Genomic DNA, 18,331 nt, shown 5'->3' with positions numbered 1-18,331 from the left:
CATGATGCAGATCCATCTCAATTAAGCAAAAAAATAACTGCAAGTTTTCACAAAGTAAAAACCTGGTGTGACTCGAATTTGTTGAGTTTTAATGTTTCAAAGATTATTATTGTCAATTTTAAAGGTTCCATTAAGAATATTCTTATGGACTCTCGTTTTGTTGCAACCCAACAGTTTAATATATTTATGGGTTTAACCATTGATAAACCAATGAACCAATAACTAAAAATGCATATTATGCCCTAATTGAGCCGCATCTTCGGTATGGCATCCCATTCTGGGGGTTCTATTCACAGTATCTTTTTAATGGCTTGTTTGTATTTCAGAAGAGAGCAGTTCGCTATTTATGCGGGGTAAGGTCTGCTAATCAGTCCGGTCGTCCTTTATTTGTAAATGTAAAATTTTGACTTTATGCTGCCTCTTTGTTTTGGAAACGGTAAAACGGTAAAACTTATTTTTGAGAAATTTACAGGGGACCTTCAGCTTGAAAAACAGTATGCGACCCGCCAGGTCTGTTTGCTTGGGTTGCCTATTCCTCACTTTAGTCTTGTTAGGAATTCATTTGTATTTGAAGGTAGAAAATTGCTTAAATTGCTTAAAATTGATTTTATAGTTTGGAGGAGTTTTATGCAGATAATTTGATCTGATGCTTCTTTTAATGTTTCTGTTTACCGCCATTGACGAAATTTTAATTTTATTACATCTAGGTTACATCTGTGTTATGTTGTATTTTTTAGTGTTTTTGTTCTTTTCACATTTTCTCAAGTTTTTTATATTTCTTGGTTCCTATTATAATTATTATAATATATATCTTATATCTACATTTAAATTTGGCAAATGGCTTTGTCAACAACTATGTTATGATAATAAAGCTATCTTTGACTTTGACTGGCAATAATGTTGTCTGGAGAGACAATATTATTAACCTGGAGGGTTAGACCTTCACCAACAGTTAATGTGAACACGACAATGTGACACACTGACTTCTACATACTCTCACATTATGGGAGACAACTTTTTGACTATAGGAAAAAGATCATCTTAAAATATGTCATGGCTCTGCCCTTTAGACTGAATATTTTTTAACTTCCGAAAAGTAATATCAGAAGCTGATTGAGTCAATGATATGGTTCACCTTTATATAATATACATTGCTTTTATTTCCAAGTAAACGATCCTTAATAACTTTTGAAAAAATTAACCAAAAAAAACATGTCAAATCTGAGGAGGAGGTGATTAATAAAACTTTTTCAAATATAAAATTAAACACCCCTCTGTATATGTTAGTATCCAGTAAGTTTTTAGCAATTGTAAAATACTTACTTTAGCAGATTATCTGGCTCCTTATTGCTTAGTGCTTTCCATTTTTGTATTTTTTTTTGGGGGTAAATCTTTTTTCTTATACTCTGTAATTGGATTTATTCATTGTAGTCATTTTGTTAAGTCCAAAAAACAAAATAAATATATACATTGTATATTATGAATTCCAAAAATATATTCAGTACTATTTAAAGTCATTTTATTTCAGATATGTTGGAATCTTTTTTACTGCTGATAAATGTCTAAAATTATTTTGAGTCAATAGCATATTATCTTTTTTTTAATCTACTTCTGCCTTTTTTTATTTTAATTTATAATTATCCTCCCACTTTATTGATTTTCATGTACATTGTCGGATCTTTAAATTTGGCATATTAATAATTGACTTATCATACCAAATTGACGAAAAACAAATAAAAACACAAAGTCACGGTCTCACAACATGTAATTTAACGGGCTACACGTGTTTCGCTCTAGTTAGAGCATCATCAGGCCTTTGGAAGCCATCCTTCACAGTACATAAATAAACAAATGATGATGCTCTAACTAGAGCGAAACACGTGTAGCCCGTTAAATTACATGTTGTGAGACCGTGACCGTGTGTTTTTATTTGTTTTTCGTCAATTTTGTATGTTGGTCTCTTAGAGAAGAATGGATGAGATTTTTGGATTATGATACCAAGTATGGTACTTTTTGGAATTTCTTTCACTTTTGAAAATACATATGCATATAAAAAATAGTATAATTTTTTTAAAATAAAAATCGTTCACAGCCTGATTTACATTAACATGTGCTTCTAATAATGACCAGCCTTGACTACAAAAACTGTAGTATGAAAAGACATAATTAGTTTTAAAATTATAGGTTGCTGAATTGCCATCAAGACCTCTTTGGTCACAACTTCTTAGTGGTACCAGTATTTAAAGTACTAGAAAGAGGATTGGCCCTAAGATAGAACCCTGTGAAAACCATAAGTAATAGGCTTTAGAAAAATCTACCTGACATATTTCATTCTGGTAGTTGACATACCTACTAATCTCCCCTCTATATCCAAGTATATACTGAATTGAGAAGGTACACTCAATTAACAAATGAGAGGGTTTTTGGCACCAAAAACTTTTCCTTTCTTCCCATCATTTATAGCTTTTCTGTAAACATATACTTTTTTAACAAATTTTACATGATTATCAGAGTAGAATGAGATCACTCTATCTTTTTTATCATTTTCTTAATCTCTGGATCTAATTAGGTATTTATTTATAACTCATTTTTTTAGCCATGTCTAACACCTGTTAATTTAAAATATAATGATTTTGATAAAAAAATTAATACAAATACATTGTTAAGTAGAATCTATATGCAGTATTCTGTTTTATAACTTGATACTTACCGACTATAAAATAATTTGTTTTTGTTACATGTAAAATAAAACAGGGTATTATTAGAGAAAAAGTTGAACAACTAAATTATGTAGTTTTTAAATATGCATTAAGTGATTTTTTATTTTACTTAAATCATTTACACATCATAGCATATACAGTGCGAACGTAAAGGTTGGAATAAATTCATTTAAAATTCAGGGGTATGTTCAAAAAAAAAACGCTCGGACATGTCGATTTTTATTTTTAACTGCGGGTTTTCTTACTATAATTTTATGTATACAGGGTGGCCCAAAAATAAGTTACGGTCATCAACGTAATTTTTTTAAATGTAAACACCTATTTTTTATTTTAGATTTAGGTTCTACATCAAATTCTAAGTACATTTCATGTACCATGTCCTATACCTAAACTCGACCGTTGACGATTGAACACAATAAAAGGCTATTTTTGGAAGAGTTATTTATATCAAGCAAGAATACATAAAAATTTTAATTAATTTATTAAGTGTTGAAAATGGCTGCCACGAACCTCTTGGCAATATCCCAGTCGATGCTGAAATTCTTGTAAAACGTTATCGATAACAGAAGGTTCTATCAATCTTATTTCTTCCGTTATTCTAATTTTTAAGTCTTCAATGTTGTTTGGCCGATTAACATAAACTTTGGACTTAAGATACCCCCACAAAAAAAAAACTAAAGGAGTCAGATCCGGCGATCTGGCCGGCCATTCAATTGCACCCCTCCGACCAATCCAACGTCCAGGGAAAACGGTATCCAGGTACTGGCGCACGGGACGAGTGTAATGGGCTGGAGCTCCATCTTGCTGATACCATAAGGAATTATCTAATATATCCGGGTCTTCTGGATCGGGGTATAAAGTGGCAAGGCATGGAACCAAGTCATTTTCTAAAAACTCTAAATACCTCTTACCATTCAAGTATCCTTCAAAGAAAAAGGGCCCTATAACCCTGTTTTCAATCACCCCCGCCCAAACATTTACTTTTTGAGGGACTTGGCTGTGGCACTCCATCATCCAGTGCGGATTTTCAGTAGCCCAATATCGGCAGTTTTGCCGGTTTACACTACCATGAAGACAAAACGTTGCCTCATCAGAAAATACAATTTTTTTTGAAAATTGTGGATTAGCATAGCACAAGTCCATAAGTCTCTCACAAAATTCTAAACGCCTATCTGGGTCATCTTCATTTAGTTCATGAACCAATTGAACTTTGTAAGGGTGCCATTTATTTATACCTAAATACTTAACGACGGATGTCTGGGATATCTGATTTTCTAACGCAATATTGAGAGTCGTTTTATGGCAATCTTCTTCAACTGCCAGCAAAACATTTAGTTGCTTCTCTTCTGATATACTTGAACGACCTTCCGTATAATTATCCCTGACATGACCCAAATCCCGATATTTCTGTTCTATTTTACTGACAGTACTTTGAGATATACGTGGCCTATCAGGATACTTGGCATGATAAATTTCACAGACTTCCATCTGAGTGCGCATCCTGTTTCCATAACCAATCATCATCAAAATCTCTATTCGCTCTCGCTCACTAAGACGTACCATTTTTGAAATTTTAATTTTATCTTTTGATAAACTTAACACAAGCAAAACTTTGCTTAGGCATCTAAATCAAACTAAATTCACTCAAAATTATTTGATGTCAACAAATTGTGACAAGTTAACAATCAAAAACACCAACCACAAATGTAAATAACCAAACAATAACTGATAGGTTGCTTGATATAAATAACTCTTCCAAAAATAGCCTTTTATTGTGTTCAATCGTCAACGGTCGAGTTTAGGTATAGGACATGGTACATGAAATGTACTTAGAATTTGATGTAGAACCTAAATCTAAAATAAAAAATAGGTGTTTACGTTTAAAAAAATTACGTTGATGACCGTAACTTATTTTTGGGCCACGCTGTATACATAAAATTATAGTAAGAAAACCCGCAGTTAAAAATAAAAATCGACATGTCCGAGCGTTTTTTTTTGAACATACCCCTGAATTTTAAATGAATTTATTCCAACCTTTACGTTCGCACTGTATACAGGTTATAATACTAAAAATCGTAATTTCTCAAAGGAATAAACATGGGATGATAATTCTTAAAATATCATGCCATGTTTATTCCTTAAGATAAATTTGTAATTTATTTGAGCATCTGATGACAAAGAAAGCCCAAATTAAACCAGAACTATTTATCATGTTTATAATTTGTTGGTGAAATTAAGGTCAAAGCTAGTCAATTAATGACTAGCAATTGATTCAACCCACCCAAACATAAAATCCTGGTTATATAATTTATAATGTGGTATACAATGACAAAATTACAGAAGGATACTCCGCGTGTGGGGAAGCAGAAGAAACACCCTTACTTATATAAATAAATTTAAAACAACATTATAAATTATATAACTAGGATATTGCATAATTTATATTATTGGATGTTTCTGCTTACTGGATCCCTTAAGGTACAGCAACAGAAAAAATGAAATATTATGTAAGGATCCCAAACATTTTTGTGGTTTAGAAACGTTGGTTTAGAAAAAGAAAACGATAATTATGGAATATTTATGTATATGTTTTACAGAATAGCTTCTTATAATGTTTGACCAGGACCTGTTAAACCAATTCCAAAACATGTTAGTTTTTTTTTTAAGTCAATGATAATATACATATTCAATTGTATAGGATTGTTTGATTTAATTCTGTAATCTATGTATGTACCTATATGTATAAGTAGTGACCATTTCAGTCTCTATTATCATTAATACATATAGTAGGAACAAATGATTGTGTAATGGTTATAAAGGTAATGTAATAGAAACATGATTACTTATTTATGGTAATGCAAGGACTCTTTTGTTCAATAAAAAAAATAAGTCAATTCAAATATTTGGTCCAATATTTACCTTAGTAACCTTAAAAACCCTAAAAACCAACAAATTTCTTGAAACAAACTGTAACGATTGTAGATTTTTAACTTACTTGAGAAGTACCCATATAATAACATAACTCATACGAAAAAATACAATAATTATACCAAAACAAAAATAGTTGGTATATCCTCTTAAGCACACACAAAAAGGAACAAATAAATCAGCGTTAAGAGTCATATTATTAAAATCTATTTTAGTATTATCCAAAAGGCTGAAAGTGTATATATTTATAGCATCAAAGGAAGCCATACTCTTGAAGAAAATTTGCTGAAAGTTGGGGTAAAATGAGTCAAATGGAGTTGAGATCAAGCAGATCTCGTTCAAGAACTCCCTTTTTGAGCCAAGAGTTTATTGAAAAAGAAGCAACTGTGACTGGAAATCATGTGGAAAAACTTGTTACTAGGGTGACCAGAAAAAGCACTGTTGTTAAGTAAGTAAAATTATTATTTTTTTTGGTCTTATTGTGTTTTATTCAATATAATATAATGGTCTGAATAAATTATATAGGTTTCCGTCACAAATTTAACAAAAAAAACTTAAATTCTAAAAACTAAATAAATTTGTGGTGTTTATTTTTTATCTAGTAAAGTTCCACTTCACCTTATTTTATTTGCTTTGATAAGAAAAGTATGTGTGCTAATTTCAGCCACGCGTACACTATGTAAATATGACTTGCTAGTTGAATATGTAGATTTTTAAATAAAAATCTTTTTTTTTTGTGGAATGGTGAATGAAGCTATTAAAAACTTAAAAATACCTATGTAATTTGCATCATTATTAAATTTTTAAACAATATAGCAAAATAAGGTTAGCAAAATATCTCCAGGTTATTTCTGGCCATGTCATATCAATCAATAGAAGTAAATGCATATTAAATAAAAACAATATGGATATTCTGAATATTTATTTATTCATTTATTTGTTACATATATCAACAGATACAAAGCTACTTACTAACTTAAGATTCCATCCATAAAATGTGAAATAAATTATGAAATAAATAGTAAAAGAAATACAAAAACAAGTAAATATATAATACACATTCTCACAGAAATCACCTACACTAACAAAATAGAATAATAAATACCTAACACGGGAGTGGTCTTATTCAGCTCTGTTTTGGTGTATTTATTATTTTTGTTCTAAACTGATTAAGACTAGTTGAATCAATGTCAATATCAAAAGCATACATGTTGAAATATTAAAGTTTATAAATGGTATAATTTTTATAAAAGTTGGTTCGTGGATAATTAAGCCAGATAAAATACTTTTGGATGGCGAGTGTTTATTCTGTTTAAAACAAAAGATAGCTGAGCAAAATGTGCACTCTTTAAATTCTATTTTACATATTCTATCTTACAATCTATTTAATTCTAATCAATCAGACGGTCGATCAAATATTCCTATTAAATAATTATTATCACAACCTCTATGGGAATATATACCAAATTTCCTAAAATACAGGCACTTCAAAAACCTCCTTTGAACCCCTTCAATCATTGCTACCCAGGCACTGTTCTACTGGGATGAATGTTCGATATTCCAATATTCGCAAAACTAAACTATCAAAAAAGATAAAGACTCATTTCAACAAGTAGCTTGGTGGTTCTACCAAAATCCAGAGATCTTTTGGGCATTTCCTACTTTAATAAAATTTGGTCAGAGGTTCAGTTTCACAGGACAGTCTTAAAAAGAATTAATTGAATTAGATTTTAAAGAAATATGTAAGTGGTTTCAAATAAATATAATTAACACTAAATGAGAACAAAACAAAATTTTTGCAATTTACATTCTTTTCTTATACTTTGCCAAACTTTTCCAACCTAGAAATAAATGGAAACATCACAATCTCCAAAATTGCTGTTGTCAAATATCTTGGTATTATGATAGATAGTCACCTAAGATGGGACCAACAGATAAACTATGTAATTACAAACACTAGGTACCTTGTAACCAGATTTGCTCATTTAAAAACCATATTCAAAGTTGACAAGCTTAAAACAATTTATTATGCTCTAGTTCAATCTGTGTTAAAATACAGAATAGTTGGTTGGGGAAGTGCAAGAGACTGTTATCTTAAAAACTTGGATTTAATTCAGAAATGGATTCTTAAAGTCCTCTACAATAAAAATAAAACTTATCCGAGCAACCAAATCTTTGCTCAATCCAGAGTGTTCAATTTGCGACAATTATATTTCTTCAATATTGTTATGTGCATTGTCAAAAACAAAATAATTCTTTGACCTGTTCAACAAAATAGACCAACACTGACTGTGTAATGGTTCCTTATTCAAAAAAAGAAATTTTCCATAAAGCTGCCTCTTACTTAGCACCAAAATTTTATAATTGTCTTTCAGAGACTCTAAAACTCTTAATAAGTAATGAGAAATCCTTAAAAAAAATTAAAAGACTGAATTTTTGAAAAAGATAGGCAAACATTGCATATGCTTTGTAAGTAGAAACACGCTTAAAATAATTTTAACAACCATTGGGTATAAAAGTGTTTGTAATGTATGTACTACATGTTCTGTGCCAGGATAAAATCTTACTTGCTCTAGTTAATTAGGTAAATTGCCCCTAACTTGGGTACAACCCCGAAATGTAGAAGTTGTGAAAAATATGAACGCTAAACCGAATGTGACTTTATAATCTATATGGACTTTTCACGGATTTTGTTTTTTTTTTCTTGTCCTAACAAGCTTTACCGCTTCACGGCGTATTTATGTTTATTTATGTATTTGATTATAAAATGAATAAGTGCGGTCAGAAATTATTAGATTTATATTATTGATCGAATTATTAGATCTTTTTGCTCAGGTACTTAAATTAAAAATTGTAAGACTATTACAAAGACTACAGAAATACAATATCTAAACATATTAAAATGGCTAAATATTTAATTATATTTCTTAAATTAAAGAGATTAATTAAAATAGAAAATTAAAGACAGTTATAAAGGAGGCTATAAATTATCAAATACAAAAACTCAGATAAAGAGTCTACTAAATAATAATCATAGTGAGCTTAAATTTCTAGGTAACAGTATAGGATTCATTTTTTTTTAGAATTATGTCTATATTCTAGAATAAAAAATTAAGTTATTATTTCTTGTTACGGTACTCTTTCTAGATAAACTAAAATGAAATTAAAAACAAGTGTAAATATGTATGTTTTTATGTGCTAGGCAGATAAGATACATTATTGCATATAATGTATGAAATTAAAAACAAATTTCAGTAAAAATATTTGAATTTTAATTCAATAATTATTATTGCATATATTATTTAGAACAATTTTTTTTCTGATGCATATAATTTTATTTAGGACCGACGAAATCGCCTCCAGCTCAACAGACGAACTGAACACAATGAGAAGAGAGTCTCCAATTCAGACAAAACCCACCACCCGAAAGTCTGCTTCCAGATCTTTGAGGAGTAGAGTCATTAAGACCTCAGATTATTCCTCAGAGGATGGAGAAAACGAAGTGAGCTCTTCCAGAACAATCCGTCAGAACGAACAGAACCAATTGATGGAAGATGCTAGGAGGGTTACCAATGGTGGTACCGAGAGCCCCGCTTTGGAGCTCTATAAAAAAAGCGGAAGATATTGGGAGTGAGTATCTGGTTAAAACAATCTTATATACTTATGCATGATAAAGATAGACCTAGACAGATTGTTTATACAAAAGTATAAACCATCCAAAAATAATGATGACTGCGTAATTTAAAGTAATTTGACTGTTGCAGCTATTAGGAGGAAAAAATAGCAATATTTAAGTTTTATTTCAGCTTAAAACAATCCTCCCAAAATTTGGGATGGCTTAAATATTCTAAATGTTTTTTGTAAAGCATTAATTTATCCCTAAATCATCTGATTAATAATTATTTTTCTAATTTTTTTCAAAATCCAAATAATGGCGACTGGCAAAAGAAAATTGACTTTTACAAAGGTAATTTTATTAACGACATCGCTAATTGATTGTTTAACTTGTGCACGGAGAAAGAGGTTCATAAAATTTAGTTTGCTTTTAGAATAAATTGTGTCTGATTATATTTCTTTGAAACTGGCTCAGATTCAAAATTCATATTCAGGCAGCACTGTAGTCCCGAAATCGATATATTTATTCTGCATTTAATCAAGTGCTCTATACAGGGTGTTACAAAATTCGGTGCAAATATTTTAAGAGCGCATTGTTGGAGTTAAAATACGACTTTTTTTTCCTATAAACGTGTGTACTGAAATGCACTCCCTCAGAGCTACGCACAAATTGCTTGAAGAAAATCGATTATTTGGAACACTGACTACAGTTATACGTCAAATCTTCTGGAAATTTGTAATTCCTAATTGTTTTGGGTCCTTTTTTTTGTCCCAAAAATGGTGTAAACCCAATTTTAGGAAAGGATTCAGGGAGGCTTACCCTTTTGCTCGCCCATATCTTATGTTTCCAATAAAAAATTGGAAAATATAGAACACCATCTAATTAGCCATGAAAAAATCTAAAATTATCGTTTTTTGCATTTTTGGGTAAAATTAACTTGATTTGACAAAAAATAAAACATGCACAGCCCATTTCGTTTTTTCTAATTTAATAGATTATTAATAATACTCCGTTTGGTTTATCAGCGATTTTCTCGAAAGAAAACGCTTAATTATATCGAAAAAATGCAAGAGACAAAAAAATTATATTTTTTCTCGGCCAACTAGTTGGTGTGCTAGATTTAATTAGATTTAGATTTAAATTTCTTATAGGAAACGTCAGATACGGGCCATCAGAAGGGTAAGCTCCCCGGAATTCTCCTTTTTATTTTCCTCGAAGGAATAGCTCTCAAAAAACGATGGCATGCAAATTTTCAGAAGAATTGATGCATAATTGTAGTTACGATTCCAAATAATCGATTTTCTTCAAGCAATTTGCGCGAGCTGTTGCTGTGAGAAAAAATGTCTTACTTTAACTCCAACAACACGCTTTTAAAATATTTGCACCGAATTGAAACACCCTGTTGGAAGAAATTATTTTTGCCCAAGTTAAAAAAATGTCAAAAGTACAGTAATAATTTTTCGGATTTTCGATTATGATACTATTAGTATTATCTATAAGTCCTTTAATATCAAACTAAAACTCTTATGGGAAGCACTTGAACTCGGATTTATTGTCATATAAGATTATAGCAAAATAATAATGCACCAAAAATAACTTACAAAAAAAATTGTTGTGTAGTTTAATTCCTAAAAGTATTAGACTGGAAGATTCTTCTAAGTGCTCTTAGGACTCTACTTTCTGTCATTTGAGGGTAATCTGAGACTATTTTAGGAACAGAAGGCACTTTGACTGCCTGTACGAGTTTTCTAAGTATTCTTGAGTTTCCTCAAGGCGTTTGAGGGCCTATTCCAGAAATCCGATAAAAGAAAAAAATAAATATCAGAAAATAAGATATTTGAAAAAATACTTTGCAATCAATAAATGCTTAAATATTTTAATTTAAATAAAATAAACCCAGGAAACCAGTGTGGGTTTTTAAGGACGTTAGTGCAGCAACTTCGTTATCAAAGGTAATAAATGATATTTTTGAAAACCACGATAAATGATTTGCTACATTGCTTATTATGCTTAACTATTCAAAAGCATTCAACACGATTAACTATCATTTGATAGTTATGGTAAAATTTTATGGCTTCGATTTACTTGCTAAGGAATTAATTAGATCTTATTTACCTTAAAAAACACAAAGCTTATCAAATACACAAAATTCTTCCGAAAAGGTAAATATTTTATCTAGAGTTCCGCAGGGTTCGATTTTGGGACCTCTACTTTTTATTTCCTTTTCTTTTTGCCCCTACTAACTTCACTAAATCTAATGTGATGTTATTTGCAAGTAAGAGTAATGTTGATTTTTTGAGAAGCAATTTATAAAGATTTGTATTTATCATATTCCGATTTATAACTAAAATTTTAACGTTACATTGCAGAAGTTAGGAAGGGGGCATTTTATATATTAAAGTTGTATTGTAATCGTCAATATCTTAATTTGAACTTAAGACAGATATTTTCTGAGTCTTTAGTTCTATCAAGGTTCAAATATTTAAGTGACTATATATTTTCCTTACCTTATTTTGTTCCAACAAAATAAAGTTCAAGTAATACAAAATGCATGTTGTAGACTTATTTGCGGTCCAAACAGGTGCGACTACAAATCTCAAAAACTGGGTCTACTTTAGTGGCTAAGAGTGGAAAACTGCTGGAAACTTTTATTTAGGTGCTTTTCTGGCTCAGATTGTCTTGTGATTGAACTTTTTTGCCGAAAATAGGCAGTTAGATAGTATTTTTGTTACAAGGTCAATATCAGTAATTTACAATGTTCCTAAATTTAAAAGTTACCTTTTCCAAAGATCTTTTGCTTTTACATCAATTTCTTTTTTGAATCAGTTACCAGTAGAATTTATACGTTTAAATATTTTAAAGTTTAAGTATAAGTTAAACACATTTCGTCTCTTGAATCTAACTAATTCATGTCTTGAAGAACAGGTTGTATAGTGTCGCATAGTTCCGAAGATATCGGGAAAAACCGAAATCTGGAAAAATCTTTTTTATTTTTTTATGACGTTACTTAAAATCGTATAATGAAATAAATAACACTTTGTTAAGGGCACTTTTTCTCCTCTACAAGATGGCGTTTTCAGAATTAAAATACGACGTTTCATTTTTGAGATACCATCAAGTTTTTTTTTTCAATACGGTCCTGGATTTCTATTACCTTATTTTGTTGAACTAAATTTTTATAAAACCTATGACGTATCAAACTTTTTTATTTTTAACCGATTTAATAGCAAAAACTGAGATTTTCCATAATTAAAAAAAATCTTAATATACGGACCTGGTTTTATTTTTTTTCCTTTTAACTATAAGCATCGACTTATTAATAAAGACTAATCCACCCCATGATTTAATTTTATAAAATACCCATGACATAACATCAATATTATCATCAAATTTAAAATTAAAAACTCAAATTTTTTACAAAACAGTTAAAATTACCGATTATATAAATAACTAAATAAACTATACTTCAAACATTTAACATCTTTTAAAAAAAGTACTGTAACAAAAAGCAAACAAAATATATTAGTAAATATATTTTGTGCAAAATATATTAGTAAATATGACCTATTTTTGTCGAATCCTGCCTCCCAACAAGCCAAATAATAATTAAACTTTTAAGACTAATTAAATTTTGATTATAATAGAAAAAACTACATCAAATGCTCAAATAATCCTCCTTCAACTTCGATGCATTTCTAAATCCGCCGGCGCAGATTACTCGTGACTGCCCGTTGGATCATTCTTCCTCTTGTCCGTAAATTGGTGATTTCCAAAGTAAAATTGTGGCGTAAAACATTTATAGTTTGAGGACTTTCTTTAAATATACGGTATTTTAAATATCCCCGTAAAAAATAATCAACAGGTGACAATCGGGGCTTCTGGCAGGCCAGCGAACTGCTCCTTGGTTTCCAATCCACTTATTGGGAAAAGTTTGATTAGAAAGAAAGAAAGAAAGAAAGAAAATGTGCTATATTACGTAAGAATAATCTTGTGTACAAGCATCCTACAAGCTAAAAAAAACAAAACACAAATACAATTTCAAAAATTGACAAAACAATGAACAAAATTAAACACAAGAAGACAAAACTTTTTGAACATACTTAAATTAAAGATAACTAAATAAAACAATCAATTACTAAATAAAGGTAAACTTGTTGACAAAACTAGAGAAGAAAAAAGGAAAAAAAGAAAACTTTCCAACATGTCCAAGGTTAAAACCTATCATTAAAAAAGTCATCCAGGTTATAATATGCCTTAGCCAATAAAAGCGACTTTAATTCTCTTTTAAATTTCTTAACATCCGATATATGTCTAACACACAGAGGAACATGATTGTAAATTTTTTTACTTATGTAAATTAATGAGTTTTTGGTAAGGGAAGACGTAGGAATAGGTAGGGGAACATCATTTACACGACGAGTCAAATGGCCAGTGTCAGAGGGTAGTTTGGGAATTTTGTGAATAAGAGAAAGAAACTGAGACACAGCAATACCATTATGTGGTGGTGCCCCATCCATCAAATATATCGTTTTGTAGCAAATTTAGGTATCGTTCGGAATTCAAATTTCCATTATAGAAAACTGGCTCTAAAATTTTGTTTCCATATAGCCCAATCCAAACATTAAACGATTCTTGTCCCTGTCTTCCAATTTGTTGATTTTGATACGTATTTTCGATTGCGCAATAATGCTCATTATTTCTGTTAAAAAAAACCAATCGTGAAGAAATTGCATTCATCCCTCCATATTATTTTATTCAAAAAATTCTGATCTTCATGTAACTTTGCATTAAGCCAGTTGCAAAACTCAAGCCGTCTTGCGCTGGCTCCATGGTCATTCTATGACCATATAGAATCCTTTAACGAAATGTCTTACTTATTATATTATTGCAAAACGTGGCTTTAAAATATGAAGGCTGCTCTCTACTTTCAGTCCAAATTACTCGTTGCGAGTTCAAAATTCGAAAATATAATATTTACAAATATTATATTTTCGATTTCGTCTTCATCTTGTTTCTAACATCGCATTTTTTTTGCGAAACCAAGGCTAAAATTTAAAAAAAACGCGATGTTATGCCGTTTATAAATTTATTTCAGGCCCTAAGACCGCAAAAGTTTGGTATCATTACTATTGTCTAATATGAATTAGGCAGTCGTAATAGCTATTTATGACCTTTAGGCGGTCCGAACGATTTTGGTAAAATTTTAGGATTGTATTTTGTGTTGAAAAGTCGCGAGGTGGAGAGCGCTCTTAACTTAATTGCTTTTTTTTATGAAAAAATTTGGTATATTATTATTTCAAAAAACTTACGGCATTTAAAATAGCTTCATCATTTTGAGCATCTACTCGTCCGCCATATGCATTTCGGGGTTTATTAAAACTGCCAAAAAGACTTAAATTTCTATCTAACGTGCTAAATAATGAATACTGCGGTTATCTTGTAAATATCGTTCACATGAAATTTGTGAGTTTCAATTAGCAATATAATAGATACAAATCATATCGCGTTTTTCTGCATCTGAAAATAATACCATTTTTGCTAAGGGTAATTAAAAAAACAAAACCAAATAATCGTAACGTTGAACTCTAATGTCATATTTTGACGACAAGCGAAGCCTATCTTTTGTTTATTTCAACGCCGCCTTTTTAATTCTGTTTTAATATTGGCGATCAGAAAATATCAACGGCGGTGAATTTCCTCCACATTTGCTTACATTCGCCAGCTCATCGATAGTTCTTGGTGAAATTGCCAATTGCAAAAATATATGGGCTGCATTAGTTTTTATTAATAACTAGCTGAATGCCTGCGTGGAATTTGAAAAAAAGGAAAAGTTCTACTAAAGGATTTCTTTGTAAACAACATTTTTGTGTTTTGCCTTGTAATATGTAAAAATATCAATTTTCAACGCTCTAAGTTAAAAATGAAAGAATTTTCGTTGAAGTTTCCACCCGTTGAGGGTGGCGAAATTTTCAAGAATCTGTTGTTTTCACTAAAATGAATTTAAATTGAAGTGTTTTGCAGTTTTTGTCCGAAAAGTAATGAATTTAAGAATAAAAAAAGATGTTAAAATCTTAAAGGGTTGTTTTAACCCCTTTAAACAAAACACCGAAAATTAGGTAAAAAAATAAAATAAAAATTACGTGTTTCACCGTTTTTTAAAAAAGGACATAGTTTTGAAGCTATAATACATAAGGGGTGGTTTCAACCCCTTTCCAATGAAATATCAAAAAATCCCTTCTTAGTGGACGCCTACATAACCATAGGAATGTTTTCACCAAATTTCATATTTCTAGGTTTTACCGTTTGGGCTGTACGTTGATTATCAGTCAGGACAAGTCTTTTTATATTATTTATAAAAGAAAAAGCAGGCCCGTATTAAGAATTTTTTTTTAATTATGGAAAATCTCTGTTTTTGCTATTAAATCGGTTGAAAATATAAAAAAGTTTGATTCGTCATAGGTTTTATAAAAATGTAGGCCAACAAAATAAGGTAATATAAATCCAGGGTCGTATTTGAAAAAAAAAAGTTGATGATGATATCTCAAAAACGAAACGTTGCATTTTAATTCTGAAAACGCCATCTAGTAGAGGAGACTTAACAAAGTGGTACTTATTTTATTATATATAAAAAAATAAAAAAGATGTTTCCAGATTTCGATTTTTTCCGGATACCTTCGGAACCATTCGAAATTTTTTAAATTTTAAAACGGCATTTTGTTAAGTATCAAATTAAGGAACTTTGCCATAATTTAACTGACCTTGTATTTTTTACGGTTTTCGAGATCCCAATGATGAGGGTCGCATTTGGGCCACCCTGTACACCATAGAGACGAAATAAGACACTACCGAAAGCGCTTAGCGGATTATAATAATTAAAAATTCCACTGACATACAAAACGTTGTCTTATTTTGTCTTATTTAACTAATTCATATCGCAAAAGTAATGAATATCGCCTACTATCTTTTATCTATTACGTGTGTTTATGTCTACTGCAGTTTAAACTACAATTTATGTCTTTTAAATTATTAATTATTTGCAATTTAATATGTGCCATCTTTTTGTTGCCACCCTATAAATCTTAATATGATCATCTTTGTTAACCTGAAGGCTAAGTTGTAATATAGAAAGTAGCCTTGTTTTTTAATATTATGTTTAGTGTTACTTAATAAAGATTTATTTATTTATATTTTAGAATATTTCATTAAAGTTCTTTACACGTTGATGTAGTAGTAGAGTTTTTTTTAAACGAGAAAATTTCAAATCTGTTAAATAACATGAATTCTGAGTACGAAAAATAAAGTAAGGCTCTATACAAAAACATTAAATCCACTTCATTATTCTATACTAACGAAATTCCTACTCGTGGAATATGTATCGCACACATTATTTATTCTTGCATTCTTCTTAACAATAACATTTTTTTATCAAAACTTGTTTTTAAAGATGCAAGCTGACCTGTTTATTCATATCTGTAGTCGTCTGGTGAATTTTTATAAGCAGTTGTGTCGTTAAGAGGTTTTGATTTAATTAAATTATTAATAAGGTAATTAATTATTATTTAATTAGTCTATAAATACTTTAAATTTTGTTTTATTTTGAAATAAATTGAAAATATTAAATTTTAATGATAAGTTAGGTTTAATTTTACATGGTAAATAACACGTATTACATTTAAAATTATGAGGCATATCACAAAGACAAATAATGGCTTTCCGAAAGGTTAATCAAAAATAAAGTGTGGTAATCAAATAATAAAGATATATAAGAATATTACAAAAACAATATTCATTTATGTGATATTTAAAATACGAAGAATTATCTTAGTTTTTCTGTTATTTCCGACATTTTGTTATTACAAGCCAAAGCGAAACATATTTTATTTTAAATTTTTATTTATTATTATAAACGCGCAAGCCATTTTGCAAATATAAAATACTACTATAATAAGTTGGACTAAAAATTAACACTGTCTGTACATAAAAAACACTTAAGATTAAAAAAGAAAAAAATAATATACAACCAATTTTAACAGAACAATTTATTGTACACCTATAAAGTAGTATCTATGATTCGAGGGCATTATAGTAAATAATAATAATAATAATAAACGACTTTTATTTGCAAAAATTCATTACATAATATTTGTATTATAATATGTTTCTTAACCTTCAGTTGGCGAACTCTAGCCTAGGGCTATTCAAACTCAACCCTCTAACAGATTTCATTAAATGCTAAATAACACACATGTGCCAAAAAATTATGCATTTGAAACGCACTTTAAATAATGTAGTCTTAATTTATAGTTAACAGTAATTAAAGAAAAAAAAATGTACAAAAAAAGGAAATATAAAGGAACCTGAAAATTTTTCCGTAAAATACCCAACAAAAAATAAATAAATAAACAATAACATCAAAAATAAATAGTCACTTTACTGAGAAAATTTCACGCTCCGGGCAGCAGGCGACAGACTAGCGGTGGGTCAAATTATAGTCCTGTACTTGCTTATTCATTATTATAGACTTTAACACAGATTTAAATTTTTTTGTTGTAAATACTTTCATATAATCGGGCAAAGAATTATAAAGATGAACAGAGGTATACAAAGAACTTTTTTGAAAAAATGCTGTTTTATATTTAGGAATCACGAACTTTGCTTTATTTCTAGTATTTTTAGAGTGTACACTGTGTCCCATTTTGGATGAGACTGCAGGGTATCTCTGTCATTTTTTAAGATAGAGGTTTGCGGTTTTCGCGACCCTGTATCACTTTTTTGTAAAACTTTTAAAGCCACAAACAGAAATATTCTAACTACTTTTGTTCCTGAAATACAGGGTGAAAACGAAAATGTTCATTTTTGGAGATGTTATTATTTCTCAGGCCCTGTATAAGATAGAATAAAAATGAAAACTGCTTATAATAGATATTTTTACATAAAAGTCAGTGGCGTATTTAATTTTCTTTTCTAATGCACTGTTTTTAAGATTGGGCACAAACTTGGTATTTTTTAAATGGAACACCCTGTATATTTTAACGTCAAATTTTTGCATTTTTTTTTCTGAATACAT

At 29.8% G+C, this 18,331-nt stretch overlaps 1 protein-coding gene across 4 annotated transcripts in view; it reads left to right on the top strand.

Annotated features, from left to right (window-relative positions):
- The window catches only part of LOC126737745 (klaroid protein), a 99,005-nt gene that overhangs the window by 12,915 nt on the left and 67,759 nt on the right, over positions 1 to 18,331 (top strand). For all 4 annotated transcript variants that reach the window (XM_050442762.1, XM_050442765.1, XM_050442763.1 and 1 more), the window contains exons 2-3: positions 5,900 to 6,096; positions 8,991 to 9,278. In XM_050442762.1, coding sequence (XP_050298719.1) covers positions 5,951 to 6,096; positions 8,991 to 9,278 — 434 coding nt within the window. In that variant the 5' untranslated portion in view covers positions 5,900 to 5,950. The remainder of the gene's footprint in view (positions 1 to 5,899; positions 6,097 to 8,990; positions 9,279 to 18,331) is intronic.

The sequence above is a fragment of the Anthonomus grandis genome, chromosome 6 (assembly GCF_022605725.1).
Source record: "Anthonomus grandis grandis chromosome 6, icAntGran1.3, whole genome shotgun sequence".
In the NCBI taxonomy this organism is placed as follows: Eukaryota; Metazoa; Arthropoda; class Insecta; order Coleoptera; family Curculionidae; genus Anthonomus; species Anthonomus grandis.
The sequence above is the reverse complement of the archived record's forward strand: the minus strand, read 5'-3'. Positions and strand labels throughout refer to the sequence as shown.